This window comes from Talpa occidentalis, unplaced genomic scaffold, assembly GCF_014898055.3.
Source record: "Talpa occidentalis isolate TD23 unplaced genomic scaffold, MPIMG_talOcc4v2.1 talOcc4.4, whole genome shotgun sequence".
Taxonomy (NCBI): domain Eukaryota; kingdom Metazoa; phylum Chordata; class Mammalia; order Eulipotyphla; family Talpidae; genus Talpa; species Talpa occidentalis.
This window is the reverse complement of record NW_023604295.1, coordinates 30,652,971-30,675,801: the sequence shown is the minus strand read 5'-3', so window position 1 is coordinate 30,675,801 and position 22,831 is coordinate 30,652,971. Positions and strand designations below refer to the sequence as shown.

Genomic DNA, 22,831 nt, shown 5'->3' with positions numbered 1-22,831 from the left:
TAAAAAAAAAAAAAAGAAAGTGAAAATCAAAATCAAAATACGGGGGTTGCAGTTGTATGGGGAATATAAAAATAAAATTTATTTAAAAAAAAAAAAAGAAATGACCCATGTCTTACTACAGTTAGCAAGCAAAACAGTGATTACATTACATACTGCATTTTGGCGGGCATGGCTAATTTCCAATGAAAGCAATTGCTGTACCAATTATATTTCTGATTCTGATTCAGGGGGAATAATTCCTGTTATCCTTTCCTTTCCAACACCACTCAAATGGTTTTTCTCTACATGTCAAAAGTTTTTTTTTTTTACAAAGATGTATTTATTTATGCATACAAGAGCTGGGGTGTAGGCCAGAGGTGTGTGTGTGGGGGGCGAGGGGAGGTGTGAGAGGATTCACCAGAGACAGAGTGGGGAGCAGAACAGGAGGATCTATGGAAATACACTGCTGGGGGGAGCAGCAGAAAAGATGGGAATGGTTTGCTGCGCCATGTGGGTCACCTCCCTGCTGGTGATTGAACTTGTGCAGCAGTGCTGCAGTAGCTGCGGATTGCTTCAGAGTGCTGAGACTTGTGCCACCAGGGAGGCCCCCATGTCAAAAGTTTTTATGTAAGTTTAGATAAGCTATCTAATTTCCTTGGGGCTTTATGACCTTCACATTAAGGTTCAATCTGTAGTACTTTTTCCATCTCCAAATATAGTAAACTTCATTAAGAAGCATATCTAAATAATGGTAAGCCGAGATACTTGTGTCTAATCCTTTTCAAAATAAAAACAGGCTTTTGTCAATTGGAAGCACACAGATCTTCTCCTCAGATGTCACCACTTTTCAGATACCACTGAAGAATGGAAGGTGACTTTTTTATTTTCAGTTCACTGAAAACTGTCAGTTCAATGGACAGTTTTCTCTGAACACAGCCTCAATAGCCACACCTCTCCACTGTAGTTTGTCCCTGATTCCAAACATCGAGTAGATAAACCTAACATAACAGTGCTACCTCCTAAGACTGTGATTATTTAAATCCACTTCTAATTAAATTATGTGTATGTTTTAAATCCATTTGGGCAAATTAGATCATCAAACAGAGCAACGGAAATGCTACCTGAAACAGTAAAGAACTTTCCCTCAGGTGGATGAAAGAACATACCCCAACACCCAAGAGCCCAATGACTTAATGGTAGACTAACTGGCATTGTTGGTAGCTCGCAGGATGGCTCCTTGAGGGATCAGCAGCAGTTTGCCTTTTCCTGAAGGGTTCTTGCTGTTTGTTGTAAGGTAGAGTTTAGTGCCAGGAGGCAAGTTTGCCAAGTTGGCCAAATTAGTGGCTGGTAGCTGTAATGTTGCCATTACTAAAATGGTAAAGGGAAAAAGAAAAAAAAAGTGGAAAAATAGTAAGATACATTGGAACTAAGGCAATGCTATCTCTAAAATTAAAATAGAGTAATAAAATACTATTAAAAAAACATGAACAAACAGTAAATACTACTGTGTTTCCTAGAAATAAAATGCAATAAAGACTGACACTTATTTTACTAATTAACAATTTATACACCGGAAGACCCTGCTACAACTCAAAATAATTTATATCTGTATATAAATAGGGTGGCCATATGTCCTGATTTACCCAGAATAGCTCTAGTTTTAACCCATTTCCTACTGTAATTTCTGATAGTGTCTCTTACTCTCAAAAGTACTGTGATTTAGACAAACAAGTACTCATCTTATTTATGGGTGAATATGCACTTACCCTCTCATTTGTTTTAAGTCCCTTTAATCAATTTTAAGCAGTAGCTGAATCTATTAATTTGAAACAGAACTTCTAGTCTCCCTCACTTTTCTAAGTACCAACAGTTGTCAACAACTGGCACATACAATATTAAACTATAATACTTTGAGTCTTATTTATGTCAAAAAGCTTTCACTTATTCCTTACAATAGATTTCTAAAGCACTCTAATACTTACAAAATTCTAAAATGCATCTTAAAGGAACTTAGATACCAAATTTTCAGTAGTTACTTTGAATTCAAATCTCCATGAAATGAAGCCTACAGAGTGAGTCCCCGCAGGAAAAGGATCTCCTGTGGAGCAGTCCTTCTCCTCATTACCACATCACTGTAAAAGCTTTGGGAAGGAGGAACCCTGGAAACTGCCCCAAAATATCAGGGGCTGATATTAAAATTAAGTGCCATTCCTCTCCATTTTTACTAGAACTAACCCTATCCTAGTCCTCTGTGTGTCTCAGCCACCACCAGAAGAGCAGGCCTTTCCGGTCATCAACCCACCCCAGAGTCCCACTTCCACACTACACAGCTCCTCATCTAATCCATCCGACATTTCTTCCTCCTTCCCAAATGCTTCACAATGGTCCCCAAGAATTTCCTCTGTGATCACAATACCTTCTACATCCTCAATTTCTTTGTTATTTCTTTTTGTGGTAATTAAATCTGTAGTCTTCTGAAGAAGATATGACTTCCCCGGCATCCTGGGCCATTTTATTTGACCTCAATATCTGAGGGCCAGGGCTAGGAGCGGGGGCCTTTCTGATCTCCAGTTTGGTTTCCGGGACATTATCACCTCTCACTCTACAAAACAACCCTGGTTATGCTAAGGCTCCTGCATGGCTATCCCATCTTACCCCTCTCTTCATTGCTCCCTTCCACTCCCCTTATTTGCTAAAGGCTGACTCGTGACTCAAAGTCTTGCTCTCTGTTATAAAGAACGTCATTCTCAGCAACGGCACTATAAATAACTTACTTAATTCTCTGGCTTCTCAGCTGCATGATCACCTAACTGCCAAAGATTATTTCTAATCAATCTCAAGAACTCATTTTTAAATACACAAATGAATTTTGTCACAACTAGCACTATCATTTCTGAAATCTTCACTGGAAACATCTACTATGTTCTATCCTTCCAACTCACTGCAACAATTCTTTAGTCTTTTCAGGTCTTCAAAAATTAGCAGACATCTAATGCCTTTAGATGATTTACATTTTCATACCCTCACAGAAAAAGGCCTGAAATGTAGTGAAAGTGTTTAAAATCTTGTTTGGTAGAGAATTCATTAGTCAAGTATCTTAAAATGCTCCTGGCAAATAATCATAGCAAGATTTTAAATGTGAAATACAGCCCAAAGCAGAGAGAAGGTGAAATGAGAATCCTTTTGCAGACCTGAAAATAGTATCAAGCAATATTCTCTATTTTTATTATTCTTGCTAACACACATACACACACTTGAAGCTTATCTATATAGAATGTTACATGAAAAATAGCAAATGTTTCTATACCCTTCTTACAGTACCAACTAACTAGTTTTTTCCTAGACAAACCAAATACCAAATAAAGTAACCAGCAAAAAACATTCTGTATAGGGCTGTTGCTAAAAGGGCCCCCAATTAACACTGTTACCTGAGCCCTGGGATCCACTCTTCTGAGGGCCAGCAGCAGTGACCTGAGCCTTGGTTAAGGTCTGCACGGGCTGAGCAACAATGGTTCCTCCACCTCCACTCACAATTGCTTTGGCAACTCCTTGGGTCACAACTTGCTTTGGACCAACTGCTTTGGCGACAGAAGAGCTGGCCTTGGCTACAAGGATTTGGCCCCCACTGATTGCCACAGCCTGTTTCACTGTCGAAGGTAATGTAGACCCAACTGGCACACCAACAACCTGTTTAAGACAGAAGAGAGTCCAGCAGTGCAGCTTCTCATAGCCCTTTCAGAACTCTTGGAATAGAACTGGCACTATGTTCTAGCACAAAATAAATCAAAGGCCTCAACAAAATATACGCGTCTAATTCAATCATCCACGAATGTTATCTAGATTTAATGCATATTACAATGCACATTGTTTGCAACTAATATATAAGCATTTGCCATTGCTATTATTTTTTTAAAGATTTATTTCATTTATTTATGCATATAACAACTGGGGTGTAGGCCAGAGGTGTGGGAGGTGAGAGGAATCACCAGAGACAAAGTGGGGAGCAGAATAGGCGGATCAACTGAAATACACTGCTGAGGGGAGTAGCAGGCAAGACAGGAGCGGGTCTGCTGTGCAATGTGGGTTAGTTCCCTAGCAGGGGATAGAATTCTTGGCCCAGCAGCTGGCAATAGCTTGACAGCTCAAGTGCTGAGACTTTAACCCGTGTGCCACCAAGGAGATCCTTTGCATTGTTACTTATATATATATAAAAAAATCTTTAGATGACCAAATAATACATTAGAATAGACATAACATAATCTTTATAAATTTTCACTATTGTTGGTTATTTAGACAACTGGGAACATTACATTATGAAAAACTGCAATAAACATTCTCATACAGGAACTATGAGCTCCACTATATACTTTTAAATATCACCTTTTCAGGAAACCCCATTATAATTTCCCATTTGAAACAATTATTCCTTCATCTCTAGACCTCTAATAACTGATGTTACTAGTATAATGTGACATCTCTTCCAACTGATTTTTTAAGAAGTTACCTCTTTCTGAACATTGCTAATCTTTCCTTTCCTTGACTAGGGTTATTTGGTTTTAAAAAAAAAAAAAAAAAAAAGCGTGAGGAAGAAGAAAAATTGAATTAAAAATAGAAGACTCCAGGGCCTCCCTGGCGGCACAGGGGTTAAAGAAAGCACTATCAAGCTATCTCTAGCCACTGCAGCATAAGTTCAATCCCCAGCCCACCAGGGAGCAACCCACATGGCACAGCAGACCTCTCCTGCTTCGCTCACTGCTCCCCTCAGCAGTGTATTTCAGTAGATCTGTTCTGCTCCACATTCTCTCTGGTGAATCCTCTCACTCCCCTGCACCTCTGGCTTATATCCTAGTTCTTGTATGCATAAATAAATAAATCTTTTAAATAAAAAAAAAATAAAGGACTCCAATAACCAAAGTTAGAAATATCTAGCTCTGAAAATAATATAATGTGAAGAAAATACTATGGATCTCTATTAACATAAACTCAATATAAGGATGGTAAATAAGAAGAAACAATTTAATGGTAAATTGGGGTTGTGTTCTTTATTTTATAAAAAGAGCTCACCAGTCATGAAAAGACTTTTTATAAGGTTATTAAGAAATGCCTCCTAAAGGCAAAAAAGATAACGTAGGAAGTACCACTTACCCATCAAATTGGAGAAGGAAAAAAAATTAAAGTGCAGTAACACCAAGAATTAGCTAGAGGACATGGGGAAACAGGTATTTTTTTTTTTTTTGAAGATTTATTTATTTATTTGTTTGTTTGTTTGTTTATTTATACAAGCACTGGGTACAGTCAGAAGCGTGGGAGGGTGAGAGAATTCACCAGAGCCAGAGCGGGGATCAGAGCAGGCAGAGGGGAGCAGCGGACGGCAGGAGAGGTCTGCGCACCATGTGGGACCCTCCTCCAGTGGCCGGGGAGCAGCTGGGGATTGAACCGGCGCTGCAGAGGCTGCGGGCAGCTTCGCAACCCAGCGCTCAACTGCTGCGCCACTGGGGAGGCCCGAAACAGGTATTTTTGGTCACTGCTGGTTGAAAGGTAAATTTGTAGTCATCCAGAGAGACACTGGCATATCTATTAAACTTGAAAATTCATGTACCTCATACTGAAAACAATTGTGCTGCTAGGAATATGTCCTAGAGAGATTTTGGACATTTGCTCAAGAGAACATACACATACAAGCATGTCCAAAGCAGCACTATTTTTAGTGCTGTAAACAATCTTAATGTCTGCAACATGTGATAACATACCTCATGTCTAAAGATAGAGAAATAAATAAACTGTGGTATAAAATAGACAATGGAATAGCATAAACGAGTAAAAGTAAATGCACTACAACTATAGATCTTCATATGAACTGGTACTGGAAGTTCCAACATTGAGTGAAAGAGGAGTTGCAGGAAAATACACGAGTATCTTTTCTGTAAATCTTCAGATCACTCAAAAACATTATATGGCTGATATAAAGAAAACGATTTCCTAATCGACTGTTAAAAAACAACAGTATAATACAGAGGAAAGAATATGGGCTTTTATAAGCAGTGAAACAGGTTCCTCAGTTCAGTTCTACCAATTAGTAACCTAACCTCTTTAAGCTTTAGAGATGCTTCATCTATAAAATATGTATATTATTTATCTCATAAGATCATGAGTCATACATGAGAGGAAGTTTAAAAAACGCCCAGCTAATGTGATATGTACAGTAAGTGATGGCCGCTGCCAGCCACGACACTTGCTAGGACTGAGGAATGGTAATCTGCAGGCCACACGGACTCCTAAGGACAGAGTCAAAGGATAAACATTTATGTCTGTCATCAGCATTAGGCTAGAGCAGAGGAACTTGATCTTAAACCCTAGATTCAGTCATTCAATAGAAATTTAAGTATATGACATCTGGTTTCTACTTTATAATATTCTAGAAATAAATTAGCAAAATGCTGATAATTGTTAACAGCAGGTAGTGAGTACAGTGGAGTCATTCAAATATTCCTTCCACTGTTATGTAAGGTGAAGTAGTGGAGGAAAGAAGAAACAAAGAATCAATTTAAGGGAAAAAAGCAGGTTAAGCTAGAATGAAGAAAAAAAATTCTCCCAGCTATCCTTTTTTTTTTTTTAAAGATTTATTTATTTATGCATACAAGAGCTGGGTTACAGGCCAGAGATGCCGGGGATGAGAGGATTCAACAGAGACAGCGCAGGGAACAGAATAGGCAGACTGACTGAAATACACTGCTGAGCAGAGCAGCGGGCGAGACAGGAGAGGTCTGTTTTGCCATGTGGGTTTCTCTCTGGCCAGCCGGGGATCGAACTCGTGCTGTAGAGGCTGTGATTTGCCTCACAGTGTGGTGCTTAACCCCTTGCACCACCAGTGAGGCCCAATCCCATTTGTTTTAAACAATCCCTATGATTATCTAAATCTCCTTATTCTGACTAGATGGGCCTCATTCTGTAGGCAACATGGAAGGGAGCTACAGACCTTGAGACCAGACCAGTTCAACCTGGAGCTGCAGGCACAGGCGTTCCATGAGATGTTCACCTGGAGACGGTCACAAGCCCTGAATGACCACTAAGCTGCAGTGCCTGGTGCCCACAATCAGCAATAATAAATGGACTTTAGCCAAATCCACTTTCTTCGCTTTCTTAGTCAATAAAGCTTAACACCGCTGTTCTCAACCCCCAGTCCTAAAACCTATATAAACCCCTAGCTCTGGCACCTTGGAGCAGAAGTCTCCCTGGAGCTCTCTCCTTGCCTCTTTTGGTAATCAAAAAACACTGATTCCTTGCCTGCCCTCACTCATATCTGGGGAATCCTCTTTTCAATCCTAACCATAAGGTCTCAAGTGTCCTTTCCATCCCTGATTTCCAGCAGGTGAAGCAGGGGGCAATGGTAGGTTCATGCCCAGCTTTTCTACCTTGTGTTGGTGGGGGTGGGGTCAGGCTGAGGTGTCCCTGGATCCTCTCCCCTATCTGTTAATAGAACCAACACAACAGAACTGCCTATTGGTCTTTTTTGTGTGATGGAAATAAGCTTATTTAAGCCTCTGGTGTTTGGATCTTTTATAATAGTTGAACTTTTTTTTCCAAGACAAGAAATCTTCATATTTCCTTCCTAAGTATATCAAATTTAATAACCCATTACATAAGCTAAGTTATATATAATCTATTTCCATATTCCTAAAATAACCCCCAAAAAAGCAAAAATCTTAAAGGAAACTTCACAAAGTTAAACACAACACATATTATTAGATGTATTTAAATTTCCTTCCCAAAGAGATCTGTTTTCCCTCTATATCCTCATATTCATTTGCTTCTTAGCAGAAATTAGATGAAAAACACTTGTATAAAGCTGTAAGAAATACAAAAGATATGCCTTTTGAAGGCAATAAAGATAAAGTAGGAAGTACTTTCTTGTCACCAGATTGGGACAGAAAAAATTTCCATAATATGACACACATTAATCTCCACAAGATGAAAGACAGAAAGCATTATTCCCTTTTATTAGATTTAACAACAAGAACAAGGTCTACAGAGATAAACTTGCCCAAATCACAAAGCTGACCACGGGAGGGCAGTCTTTATTAGCAGAGCTTATCTTCTAGGAGCAGGCCATTCACAAAGTTAACAACTCCCCAACCCCTCAACCCTGAGAATTTATAAGTGTGGCATCTACTGGGGCAAACTCCAAGCACAACTGTCTATGGACACCATAAGTGAGGTTCTTAAGTAGGACACTGTAACCCTAAACTGTTTTTCCTTTTTTAAGAATAGAACATGACCTAGAACCTGAATTCAACTACCAATTCTTCTCTTCCCATTCTGTACTTCTCTCTATCCCTAATTTCTTTCTAGCTTCATAAAACAGAAACCTTTTGTTCTGTATTGCTATAAATACTTAACTTTGATTCATGCCTTAATGTTTCTATTTCTGCCTTCCCAGTGCCCTATAAAGAAAAACCTGCACAAGTCAGAATTTATTTCATTATCAACCTGAAGGTGCGGATTCAGCATATGATTTCCCTCTCCACATACTAAAAAACATTCATTTACAACTTAGCTCTCAATAATAAATGTTACCATGGTACTCAGGCACTTATACAAAGGATTTGTCCTCAGTTACATAATATTAGCTACTACTGAGTAGTAGCAAATTTACTGAGTAACTGCTCTGTGCTAGCTGGGTCCTTTATATACTATAATTTCTAACTCTACAATTCTGAAAGACAGAGGGCATTATTCCCTTTTATTAAACAACAAGAACAAGGTCTACAGAGATAAACTTGCCCAAATCACAAAAAATGCTTGGGTGACACGTGAGGTTTGTAACAAGCTCTAACTCCAAAGCTCATGCTCTTTTCACTATATACACTGCTTTCCTCCATGAGCCCACTGATTCCTCAGTTGTCCCTTTTGATGTCAAGAGCAGTGCCTTTTTCCACTTTTATGAAATAGATAAGCTGTGTTTCTAATGTGGCAAAATAGTATGGAAGATAAAACAGTATCTTTTTTTTCACCCTCCTGTTTTCTGGCAGAGTTTCTAGGAATGCACTTGAGTAGGAACAGTTTGTACTTTCAGACAGCTTCTTATCTTGAATCCAAAGCATGTGCTGAATTTCCTGGATAAATAGCAATGCGTTTTCTCATGCTCTACTACTTCTCTGCAGTTCCTGCAGTTCTTCTGTCGCCCCTGTTCGGGTGCCATTAAACTTTATTCAGGGAATTCCAACACAAACCCATTTACTTCTCTTAGTCTTACATTACCACTACATAGGTGGCAGCATGATAAGAAAGCTGATATAAATACTCTGCATTACTGGAGGAGAGGATTTACAAAATGCAAAGTGGGAAAAAGTGGAAACTAAGTTATACAGAACTTCTGAGTATAAACAGCAATGCTATATTGATACAAAAACCTAAATCAGCAATAGTATGTACTTCAAAGCAAAGCAAGACATATTGAGGAACATGTAGAATGTGTCTAAAAATGAAGGTCACATGACACTAAAAGACTCACTGATAATGATAAAATGCTTACTACAGACACCAGACAACACAGGGAGCATTAGGAAGCAAGTGGGGGGTGCCTATCTTAGGGATTCTGGCTATGGAAGTCCCAAAGTCAAATTTGATGCTATAGCTCTATGGTTTCTAAATTTACCAAATCATGAGACACTAGGGGAGCTTGTTAAAAATCCTGATTCCCAGGGCCCCCAAGATGATTCGGTAAATTTGAGATGGGAGCCTAGGCAGTTACAGGTTTTATTTTATTTTATTTTAAAGATTTATTTATTTATACATATAAGAACTGGGGTACAGGTTAGAAGTATGAGGGGTGAGAGGATTCACCAGAGACAGAGTGGGGAACAGAACAGGTGGATTGACTGAAATACACTGCTGAGGGGTGCAGCGGGTGAGTCAGGAGAGGCCTGCTGCACCATATGGGTAGCTCCCTGGGCGGGAAGAGAACTCGTGCTGCAGTGGCTGTGGATAGCTTCATAGTTACATCTTAATCCCTTGCACTACTATGGAGGCCCGGCAGTTTTATATTTTAAATCACGATTCCTATGATCAGATAAGTTTGGGAAAGTCGTCAATGAACTCTTACAGATGGCAAAATCATCCATAATATATGAATTTTTATCTCAATCATTATGTAATTATCTAGGTTAATCAAAATATCTAAATCCCTCTTCTATTTTTATATTAATTCTCTTATAACAATGCACTCTCTCAGGTTAATTTTTAAAATTATTAACTTAAAACTAAAAAATTAAAAAATTATTAACTTAAAATTAAATAACTTAACAATTATTAACACCTTATATAATATAATTATTAACACCTTATATAATATTCTTAATAGTTTTAGAATATATCTGTCCAAAAAAGTAAGATCATTTAACTGGATGTTATAAAAGCAGGCCTGAGTTATAGACAAAGGCTCATAACATAAATATTTCTAGAACAGAGAGTTTTAGAGTTAGTAGACCTGGGTTCAGGTCACGTATTAGCTACATGCTCTCAAGGAAGCTACTTAAGTTCTCACTATGAAAGGCTGTTTGAAGATTATAAATAATGTATAAATAAGAACATGGCATACACAGGCACTTATAAGTACTGAATTGATACAGGAAAACACAGGGCTATGTGCCATTTTACAGTTTTCTCAATACATTAATTCCCCACACTTACTAACAAAAAGAAAATAAACTCTGAAGAACCAAGAATCATTAAACAGATCACAAGCCTGGATATCAAGAGGTGTAAACCACAGCACTCTTCTACCAGAAATAACAAGTGAAACAGAAGACCTCAAGTCTACCCAACTTGAATCAAGTGGAAAGTTGTGTCCATGAAGTCAGTCACATTTACTGCCAGAGAGATAAGATAACATCACATCCTGCTGCCTCTTTGACTGTCTGTGGACTTGCCATTACATGTCCCTGCTCTTGTCAAAGATTACTACAAGGACAAATGGTAATTTTATATCAACTGACCTGCTCTTCCAAAAGGGCTTTAATTTATAGACTTCTCTGGGACCAGCAACCATGTCACCCTGAATCTTGTCAGCACTTGTCAATTATTTAGACAAATGTATTCATTTACATGTTGATCTTCCCATCTCTACCCAACACAAACCTTAGATGGCTGAATCTTTGGTGACTGGGCAGTTCCTTCTCCAGCAGTTATGACCTGTTTTTGAGGGGATACAGCTATCATGTGACCTCCTTTTACAGCCACATACTGAGGGAGTGGTGACTGGCTGGCAGCTCCTGTTGTGGGTATGTGAGAAGTTTCGCCAGGCTCCTGTTTGATGATTACCTTGCAACAAACATGATAATGACTCTGAATAAATACCCCATGAAAAAAACTATCAACATCTGAATCTTTTGTTTGCAGGAATTAGTGAAACTTGGTCTGCAAGGAATGATTCCACCAGAATGGGGAAAGCAAAATACAGCCCAAAACATCTATTAACGGGACCAAAAAGTAAGATCTGATTTTGATCCTGTTTATCTGTAAGCTCGACCTGGACATGTGACTAAGGTGGTACAAAGAGCAACAAACACATTTGTGTTCTCTGAAGTCTCCGTCTTGTGGGACTCCAAGGGCTGCCCTACAAGATACCACTAAATAAATAAAAGCATGTCTCTGAAGTAGGATCTAATTTTAGAACTTGAATATACTGAAAAGTTACATATCAGGGGATAGTTCAATCAACTACATGACACTACAGAAAAAGTTATATAACAATACCATATTGACTATTGTAGTAATCCCCTAATAAAAACTCACTTTTGTGAAAGCTCCAAGTCCTCCAGTTATAGGTTTGGGACTCTGAACCTTAGGATGACTCCCAATTGGGCAAAGAGGTGGCATAGATGCAAACAGAGAATCCTCCTGCTATAATAAAAAAGATATTATACAATTAGTATAAGATGAGTGACTTCAGGCAGTCTAGTCACTTATATTTAATATAAACTTGTGACATTCTCAGCAACATAAATAACCATAAAACCAAACCAAAACAAAAAAGCCCAAAACTCTTTGGGGTTGTCCAAATCATACCTTCATTTTAATGTTTAAAAACAAAATGCAAGCAAAAGTTGTAGCTTGGGAAGGACCTACTTCTCCTTATCCCACCGTATGCTGGAAAGACTCCTATCATCCTATCTCTAATATTTAGTTGACTCACTGGTTTGCATGTCTACACTGCCAGATGAAAAGCTACGACAGGGTAGGTACTGTATCTTATTTGTTTTATATTCCTAGAGCCTAGGCACTTGATAAATAAATAAATGAAATAGGCAGTTATTGTGTTTTAGTACACACCTCTTTAATGATGTTTAAAACATAAATGTGCACTGGTATGTTTATTGCAGCACTACCTACAATAGCTAATATATGGAAACAATCTAAATGCCCCAAAACAGATCACTGGATCAAGAAGATGAACACTGCTTACAGAATGGAACACTACTAAGCAATCAAAAAAGATAAACTCATGCCATTTGCATGCACTGGAAGGAATTATTCTCAGTGAAATAAGTCAGAAAGAAAAAGGAAAAAATCAGACGGTTTCACTTATAGGGGAAATACAGGGAAATCGAACAAAGGGTTAAAAAAAAAGACAAAACTTGTAGGCAACTTTAGATCTGAGGTTTACAGCAGGGGAGGGGGAGAGAGAAGATCAAAACAGGGGTGGTACGAGCACAAGGGACCATGGTGATGGTTCACAGGTGATGTGGTGGTAGGTATTTAGGGGGACTACACCTGAAGGGAGAAATCAAATATGTACAAAAATGAACAATACTGTAAGAAAATGAAAAATAAATAAAAGTAAAATAAAATATTGGGCACTAAAACAAGCAAAAACAAACCAACTAAAACAAACCAACCAGTATTCAAAACATGTTTTGCTGAATAAATATTCCAGGTTACAGAGGAAAATTCTCAAGACAGATTTAAAAAACAAAACAAAAAGAAATTAAAAATACAAAGATACCAAAGGTCAATATTTAGAATTATTACTGTTTGTCTCTCATTTTCAAATACAAAATGCAAATCTGAGAGGAAATTTGCCATAAATTGTTGTTAGGGGCAAGAAACAAAGTTAAGAACACTGCTTAAGTAAACAGAGAATTAAGACCTTCAGGGAATTATTACAAGTCAGTCTTTCATATAATACAGTGTGCATACATATTGCACTAAATTTAGAGACAAGGCTTGCTTTTGATCAGGAAACTTACCACTACTAAGTGCCTAAATATAGGAAATGCTATGTTAAGCACTCATCACAGAAGAGATGATCTTTGAAATTTCATGAGTTTTCAGTTTATAACGCAAAAGTTTGTCATAAGACAGTCATGATAGTATAAAATACACCAAATAACAAACCAAACAGTAGAGATCATCTCTGCCGAATAGTGAAAAGGATATCTAGCACTCTAATCTGAACAAGTCAGATCACCTTGGAGTTCTAAATTTCAAAGGATTTCTTACCTTACAGGAGGAAAAACAAAAACCCCAACAACATTGTGATGAGATAAGAATTACTTTCAAGTAACTAAATGGCTGATAGTTTCAAGTAACTAAATGTGGAAAAGAAATTACATTTACTTCTTTGGGTGCAAATGTAGGCAAAAAAGGATGTATTGCCATATGAATTGTTTTTAAGGTAAAATTTATAACAAAACTATTCAACAAAAGAGACATCTCCTTATAACAGTGAGTTTTCAAATAGATTCTGGGAGACTGATAGAAATGTTAAGGAGCATTATCTACACTAGGCAGAAATCAAGGAAGTCTGGGCTAGATCTTATATGTACTTGTTAGCTTGAAGATTATACTTTATGAAACTTGCATTGTCAACTTACAAATTCTTACTGAGCTTGAACAGTCTTTAGAAACTAGCAAAGCACAATAATGCAAACCTTACCTTGACAGTAGATGTTACAAAACTACTTCCATGAATTTTAGGAATAGGGGAACCCGTTCCTTGGGAGGCCTGAGAGGCAGTGGAGAGTTTGTTTGTAGGACTTCCTAATGAGCAAGACAAATTTAAAAATAAAATAGAAAATAAAACTTATAAAATGGAATTCTAAAGCATTTTTCATTTTTAAGGGCTGAAAACTTCATAACCCTGAAATTATCATAGAAAAAAAAAGTCAAAGATTCAGAAGCTGACCATTTTATTAACCTGAAAAGAGACGAAGCTAGTAAGGAAATACAGAAGAATAAATTAGTAAGCAAACACTATAAACTCAGCTAATTAAATCAAAAGAGATACTAAAATAATGGGATTGGTTATTGAACAATGTGCCAAAAATGTATGCATTCAAATGAATGCTAGCTCCTCCAAAGTACTTTCACTAGAAGGTTACATCCATTCTAAAATGCTGTCTACATCAGACATCTTATACTGTACACTACTAACTGCCTTTAGGGTCTGATGAAGGTAAACCACCCTACCTATAGTAAGTCAAGACCAAAAACAGTATTTGATCAAATACTCCATTTACTAAGCTAGTCCACAAAGGCATTTGGCTGATTCTTAAAACTCAAAAGACATCTATATGGCATCCTTAAATCTATCGAAAATGCTATTCTATTAGGTAATCTCTGAAAGCAGCATTTTAAAGGAAATTTCCATTTTTAATCATCGTTAAAGTATATATTTTTTCCCAAAAAATACTTGGAAAGATCCAAAATAAATTAATGTGCCTGAAAAATAATCTAATTACCTTAAAGTCATCTGTCATTTCTTTTCGCTAGTTCTCTAAATTACAAGTGAGAGAAGTCTACACTAAAGTAGCATGTGCTTAGAGAGGGAATAAATAAAATAATCTTAATGGAACAACAAACCTAAAAGTACTCTGCAGTTATGAGTATGGTGGGTCAGCTCCCTGGCTGGGGATTGAACACAGGTCGCAGTGGCTGGCGATAGCTTAATAGTGCTGAGACTTTAACCCCTGTGACACCAGGGAGGCCCAAAAGAATTTTTTTTTTTTTTAAGATTGATTTATTTACGCATACAAGAGCTGAGGTACAGGGTTAGGGTTAGGGTTAGAGGTGCTGGGGGTGAGAGGATTCACCAGAGACAGAGTGGGGAACAGGCAGACTGACTGAAATACACTGCCAAGGGGAGCAGCAGGATAGACAGGAGAGGTCTGCTGCACCATGTGGGTTGCTCCCTGGCTGGCCGGGGATTGAACTCATGCTGCAGAGGCTACGGATTGCTTCATAGTGCGGTGCTATGAAGCACCACTTGGGAGGCTCCCCCAAAAGACTTATTCTTTCTAGCAAAGCAGTATTTTTTAACTGCATGGGTATTTTCCTCCCACACATAAAATTTATTGTATTTACAGAAAAGATCACTTTTTATTTGACTGAGGAGAAGTATAAATTGCTCACAAAGCTATTCTGGCCCTAAAGTTTAATTTGGAAAATTAAACACATTGCTAACATATCCCATAAGAATGCATTTCAAATGAAGGTAAAATCAAGTTTTTTAAAAAAGAAAATAATGACTCACTTTTAATCTTTATACATTAAAAAGAAAAAAGTAAATTCCTAAAATCTCAACTTTTACGAAGAGTAAATCCTCCCTCAGAGAAAAAGCACCGAGGTTATTCTTACATATTCCCTCCTCTTGTTCATGGATAAAGAATTCATTTCCCCCTACATGTCTATTACAACATGCTAGGATTTCATATTTAAAAAAGATAAAATCTTTTGGATTGCATAAATGTTGATCATCAAGTACACACCTGTAGTGGGAGCAGTAGCGCCAATAACCTGTCCAGGCTTGTCCATAATGACATAAGGATTATTAATAACGGAGCTGGTAGTGGCTTGCTTCACATGGACTGGGGTGGAAGTTGGGGTTCGAGGCAATGGTGATGGACTTGGAGTTGATATAGGGGAACCTTTATTAATTAAAAAAGGAGAAAAGAGAAATAAGATAGATAGATTCAATCTGTCTAAGACGACACTGAAGAAAAAGAATGGCAGGGACACCAGGGCAGAGAGCAGGACTGGGTGTTTCAGGTGTGAGCAGTACAGCAGTGCAGCTAGGACAGGGACTCCCTTATCCCCTGACAGGCAGCATTTGCATCAGCACCACTGGGGAGCTTGGTAGACAACAGATTCTGAGATGTCACCCCAGATCCACTGAACATAAATCTGCATTTTAACAAGATCCTTCAATGGACACATGAAATTTCAAAAAAGCAGGGCTTTACATCATTAATGAAACATCTGATTACCTAGATAATAAATCTAACAATTTAGGCAGGAGTTATAACACTAGTACGTCCATAGACACTAAAATTAGGGAGGAACACTAGTAAATGACCAGACTCAGGAACCAGGAGTCTTGATTTGAAATGAATTTCTAATAGAAAAATATGGAATTCACCTAGCACAACCAAAGTCTATCAGAATTATGTCAGCCACTATCCAGCGGCTCACATTCCTACATACTACTCTCAGAGAGTTACCAATGTATCATTAAACATCAACTGTCTTATTGATCAAATCTGTCATCCACAAATTTCTCTATAAATATCAAATCAATTTATACATTCAGCCTATTCCACCTCTGAAATGGTAAGTTCCAAAACTCTTCTAACTGGTAGGTAAAAGTACACATTCTTCATCTTTTATCAACTTCAGACACCTGGGTCCTATTTCTGCTTAACTGTCTACTTTTAGCATCAAAGACTTCCCCCAATACTTTACTAAGTTTTGCATATAAACCTCCCCTTGCCACTTTTATTGACGGTCTTTTATGTCTTTTTTGAGGTAGTACAGCCAAAACCAGAAAGTATATTTTTAATAAAAGTATGCTCAACATAAACACAAAACTGTTGGTGAGGAAATGGGCAATTCAAACTGAAAATGAAGGTTCAGAACTACCTACAACAAACAGGAATAATTTCTTAGTGTAGGTTAAGAGTATAAAAGGGACTTTATTCCCAAAACAATTCCAACACTTGAAACCTAACTCCAAAACAAAAGGCCTCTGAATTTGTTCTATTGTTAGTCACACTGGTTTTCATATAAAATCCCAAAACTTAATTTCTACTTTAGGAATTTTACCTGTGCTGATTTAGGTGACACAATTTGACCACTTTGAACTTCATTTCCTCCTTTACTCAAAAACTGCTTCTATATGAATGACTTTTGTTTTTGTTTTGTGACAGCTTTGCTTGTTAACCAATACTGATATCTTTTTATTTTTATTTTTTTTTTTTTATAGAGGCATGCTTTATTTATTTGTTTGCTGGTTTGTTTGTTTGTTTTGTTTATACATGCACTGGGTACAGTCAGAAGCGCGGGAGGGTGAGAGAATTCACCAGAGCCAGAGCGGGGAGCAGAGCAGGCAGAAGGACCGAAGTACACTGCTGAGGGGAGCAGCGGGCGGCAGGAGGGGTCTGCGCACCATGTGGGACCCTCCTCCGGTGGCCGGGGAGCAGCCAGGGATCGAACCGGCGCCGCAGAGGCCGCGGGCAGCTTCGCAACCCAGCGCTCAACCGCTGCGCCACCGGGGAGGCCCACTGATATCTTTTTAAATTAAAAAAAAAAGCAAAACAAAACAAATTCTGCTAAGGAGGAATAAAAAGCACACTGCAATTTCGTCAGCCAGCAATTTTTACACACAACTTCACAGACATAATCATACCTGAAACAATCTTGCAGCTCATGGTGATAGGCTGGAAGGACTTTCCAGGTGACTCGGGATTAGGAACCTGACTTTGTGGCACAATTTTGCAGCTTGATGCTATTGGCTGAAAAGCTGAATTGCCATGAGAACAAAAGGTAACTTTCTGGGATGCTGTTATTTTGGTGGGTGTTCTTTCCAATGAAGATGGTAATGAATAAAATGTAGTATGTCTCTCAACTTCAGTGTTGGCTGGGAATCCTGCTTGAAATGAAATGGCCAAATGATAATTCATTAATCACTTTGAAATAATAAAATCTCATCATTGTGGGAAAAGAATGAAAATCCCTTATTTCTCAACCATTTAAACCATTTACTAGTAACAAAATAAATACAATTGACAGCAGTTTTTACTCCTTTATAGATTTTTGGTGGTGAAATATAAATATGCCTAGAATCCTATTTTATCAAAATGTTTCTTTCAGAAAATTAGAGATCATAAAACTATTAACCAAGTATTAAAAGGTATACAAGTTCCTTACACTCTCCCATTTTTATAGATGAACTGAAAAACTGTTTAAAGAAAGAAGACCCTCAAAAGATACCATTCACTTACTCTAGTGATATCCTATCTTATTAGATGTCCATAAAGAAGATGCAATTGAAATTTATAGAGGAATAAAGCTGAGACTTTTAAAAGAACTAAGATATTAATAACACATTATATGGTACTCATATAAAATTAATACAAGTCAGAATTGGTTTTGCATCTTATATACCTACAAGTATATAAGACTGATTTTATACTTGTATATTTATTGAATGGAAAACATGCCATAGTCAAATAATGTGTTGATGATGAATCTTAGATTGTATTTTAAATAAGACTAGATAATATTCAACTTCTCATTCATACATTTAAGGATTGAACTAGGAAAACCTTCCTGTAAACTGTAAAAAACCATTACGATCATTAAAAAAATGAGAAATGACTCTTACTAAGTTTTCTTTCTATAAAATGTCAGGACTTTAAGAAAACCTTTTTTCTGATAAAAGTAAGGATTTGATTATTTTCATAATAGGACTGTGCAGCAGAAGCAACATGCCTACTTAAGCAAACTTTGCTTTCCATATAATCTAAATCTCTGAAGGAAGCAGCTCAGTATCATATTATAAAAATGGGAGAAAGGAATGCCTCCATTTTTTATGGCGTACCTCCATAAAAAAAATTGCATTTCCATACAAGGAAAAGGATATTACCTTTCTCTACAGAGGTATCAGGTACTGGCTCATGTGACTGCTTTATTGGTGAGGAGGCTTTCACTGGTGCTGGAATGGTTAAAGGCAAAGATGGCGGGGCATCAGAAATGTCTGACTCAGAGGACTGAGGATAAACGGAGTCTTCTCCAAGAGAATGCCGGTGGAGCTCAACATCCACTACCTACACAACCAGGCAACAATTGGGCTCATGAATCCATCATTGATGTCAGAGAAAGCCTAAAAGCTGTCTAAGAATGGGGTACTCTAAGGGATGTGACAAATTATTTCTAATCATTCTCCAAAGGCAACTTCAATCTCAAAATCTAAAGAAATTATCCTAGAATTGGAATCTAGTCTGGCTTAATAGATAACTCAATACAAATTTGGGATCTTTTCATTTGCTACTTCTATACCTTAGAACATTACTTCAAATCTTTGCCTGACTGCCCCTTTCTTATCTATAACAGAAATTACCTTTTTTTCTTTTATGTTTACCGTTCATCTTTCTTTTCATTCTCAACACAACCAAGAAATGAACTCTTTAAGTATAGTAACGATTTTATTCATTCATTTATTTTTTTAAAGATTTATTTATTTATTTATACAAGAACCAGGGTACAGTCCATATGTGTGGGAGGGTGAGAGGATTCACCAGAGACAGAGCAGGGAACAGAACAGGCAGACTGATGAAATACACTGCTGAGGGGAGCAGCGGGAGCAAGAGGAAAGGTCTGTCGTGCCATGTGGGACCCTTGCTGACCAGCGGGGATCGAACCAGTGCTGCAGAGGCTGCGGACAGCTTCACAGCGTGGCGCTCAACCACCTGTGCCACCAGGGGAGGCCCAATTTTATTCATTTATTATCCCCAACACTTGGACCAATGTCTAGCATATTGTATATGTTTAATAAATAACTTTAATAGTTACAGTATAATCATATTTCTCCAAGTAAAGTTTAACTAATTCTAATAAGAATGACTAATGCTGATATATCATCAATACACCCCCCCTAAAAAAAGGGGTGGGGAGGAACATCAAAGTTGAAAGACTCACACTTTCTGGTTTCAAAACCTTATTACAAAGCTATAGTAGTCAAAACTGTGTGATAGAAGCACCAAGAAATATAGACCACTGGAACAGAATGCATGTGTCCTCATATATATGGTCAAATTAATTTTGAAAAAGGTGCTAAGACCATTCAATGGGAATAGGACAGTTTGTTCAACAAATGGTGCTGGAAAACTAGATATCCACTTGCATTAGAATGAAGCTGGACCATTACCATATACCATATACGAATTTTAACTTTTCAAAATGAATCAAAGACCTAAACCCAAGACTAAAACAATACAACTCATAGAAGAAGATATAGGGCAAAGCTTCATGACTCAGGATTCAGCAATGATTTCTTAGATATGACACTAAAAGCACAGGCTACAAAAGGAAAAAATAGATAAATTGGACTACATCAAAAATTAAAACTTCTGTGCCTCAGAACACAATCAACAGAGTAAAAAGGCAAGGCACAAAATGGGAGAAAATAATTTGCTCATAGTATCTCTGATAAGGGATTAATAAAGAGAAAACAGAAAGAACTATAACTCAACCAAAAACCCCACACAACCCAATTTAAAAATGGGCAAATGATTCAAACAGACATTGATTGCTCCAAAGAAGATATACAAATGACAAGATGCTCAGCATCAATAACTACTAGGGAAATGTAAACCCAAACCACCACACTCATTAGGCTGGCTCTTATCAGAAAAAACAAAACAAAACAAAACAAAACAAAACAAGGTGACAAGTGTTTGGCAAAGATGTAGAGACACTGGAACTTTTTTTTAAAGGTTTTTTTTTTTTTAAATTGTTTTAATTTTTGCATAGAAGAACTAAGGTGTAGGCCAGAGGTGTTGGGGTGGGAGGATTCACCAGAGACAGAGTGGGGAGCAGAACAGGCAGATTGATTGAAATTCACTGCTGAGGGGAGTAGCAGACAAGAAAGTAGAGGTCTGCTGTGCCATATGTGGGTTAGCTCCCTGTCTGGTTTTCGAACTCAGGCCATATTGGTGATAGAGCTAAGACTTAACCCTAGGCCACCTGGGAGGCGCCTGGCATTGGAACTCTTGTGCACCACTGACAGGAATGTAAAAATGGTTCAGCTGTTATGTGACGGCTTCTCAAAATTAAAAAAAAAAACACATGATTTATAAATTCCACTTCTGGGGATATACCCAAAGAACTAAAATCTGGAATTCAAACAGATATTTGCACAACTATGATGTGAGCATTATTATTTACACAAGTCAAAAGATGTAAGCAACTCAAGTACTCACTGATGGATAAACAAACAAAATGTGATAAATATATGCAACAGAATATTATTCAGCCTTTTAAGGAAGGAAATCCTGATGCATGCTACAACACTGATAAACCTTGACAGCATTATACTAAGTGAAATATATGCCGGTCACAAGGAGACAAACACTGTGATTCCACTTACATGGTACTTAGAGGAGTCAAATTTGTAAGAATGCAGATATGAATGGAGTTATTTATTGTTAAAGTATAGAATTTTGGTTTTCTAATATGAAAAGAATTCTAGACATAGATGGTAGCAATGGCTACACAAACGAAAATATATTTAATACACTTAACTATATACTTAAAAATAGCTAAGGTGCCAAATATTATGTATACTTTATCACAATTCTTAAAAAAAAATCGTGCAGATAAACTTCTAAAAAATTTTAGCATTTTTTCCCCTTCCTAATTAAAAATGAAGATCAATTTTCATTCTACTTGTTCCCAAATAATAGGAAAAAAACCTACCGTTTCTGCTCCAAGAGTTTGCAAGCCAGTGTAAGTTCTATCCAGCTATTGAAAGACAAAAGGAAAAGTGGTAAGTTTCACAATGTCTACTTACAAAACTTAGGCTACAACCTTATCTAACACCCCTTTCTCCACAAGTCTTCATAACATAGTATCTGTTTTTTCCAAATGTGAACTATCAATTCATCACTTCAACAGAAACTTGAGCCAATATTACTATTCAATAGAAACCTAGCCAATAGAAACCTGTTAAAAAGGTAATTTACAGTCACATTCATTTTCATATCCTCCAGAGCACAGAAAAATAACGTTTTTCTGTAACCTGTACCGGCCCACCTTTCATTCTTAGAACCACATAGACAAGGAATGTTGATAAACAGAACTATTATCAAAACATTAAGAGACACTGGAAAGCATCATATACAGGAAATGTTATAAGAACAGGTTTTGATCACTTGTAATCAGGGAAATGCAAATCAAAACTACTATGTGATACCATCTTACACCAGTGAGAATGGCACATATTAAAAAAAATAGCAACAACAAATGTTGGCGAGGTTGTGGAGAAAAAGGAACTCTCCTGCACTGTTGGTGGGAGTGCAAACTGGTCCAACCACTATGGAGAGCTGTGTGGAGATTTATTGACCTACTAAACATAGAGCTTCCATAGGATCCAGCCATTCCACTCCTAGGTATTTACCCAAAGGACACAGAAACATCAATTCCAAAGAGCACCTGCACCCCTATGTTTATAGCAGCACTATTTACAATAGCTAAGCTTTGGAAACAGCCCAAATGCCCCAAAATAGATGACTGGATCAAGAAGATGTGGTACATATATACCATGGAATATTACTCAGCATTCAAAAAAGATAAACACATGCAATTTGCAGCAACATGGATGGCGCTGGAAGGGATCATGCTCAGCGAAATAAGCCAGAAAGAAAAAGAAAAATACCGGATGGTCTCACTCATAGCAGGTATCTAGAAAACTTAAATAAGGGACCAGGAAAAAGAATAACTATAAGAAAGAAAATATCAAAATCAACAAATAACTATGAACAAGAGACACTATATGGGGGGTGGGAGGCGGGGAAAG

At 37.4% G+C, this 22,831-nt stretch overlaps 1 protein-coding gene across 4 annotated transcripts in view; it reads right to left on the bottom strand.

Annotated features, from left to right (window-relative positions):
* The window catches only part of YEATS2 (YEATS domain containing 2), an 86,861-nt gene that overhangs the window by 24,564 nt on the left and 39,466 nt on the right, over positions 1–22,831 (bottom strand). For 2 of the 4 annotated variants that reach the window (XM_054700409.1, XM_054700410.1), the window contains exons 9-17: positions 21,733–21,777; positions 18,902–19,082; positions 17,663–17,905; positions 15,747–15,905; positions 13,916–14,019; positions 11,773–11,880; positions 11,116–11,298; positions 3,408–3,666; positions 1,186–1,347 (exon numbers count right to left, since the gene is read on the bottom strand). In XM_054700409.1, coding sequence (XP_054556384.1) covers positions 1,186–1,347; positions 3,408–3,666; positions 11,116–11,298; positions 11,773–11,880; positions 13,916–14,019; positions 15,747–15,905; positions 17,663–17,905; positions 18,902–19,082; positions 21,733–21,777 — 1,444 coding nt within the window. The remainder of the gene's footprint in view (positions 1–1,185; positions 1,348–3,407; positions 3,667–11,115; positions 11,299–11,772; positions 11,881–13,915; positions 14,020–15,746; positions 15,906–17,662; positions 17,906–18,901; positions 19,083–21,732; positions 21,778–22,831) is intronic. The other 2 variants (XM_037525181.2, XM_054700411.1) reach the window with 2 other exon arrangements.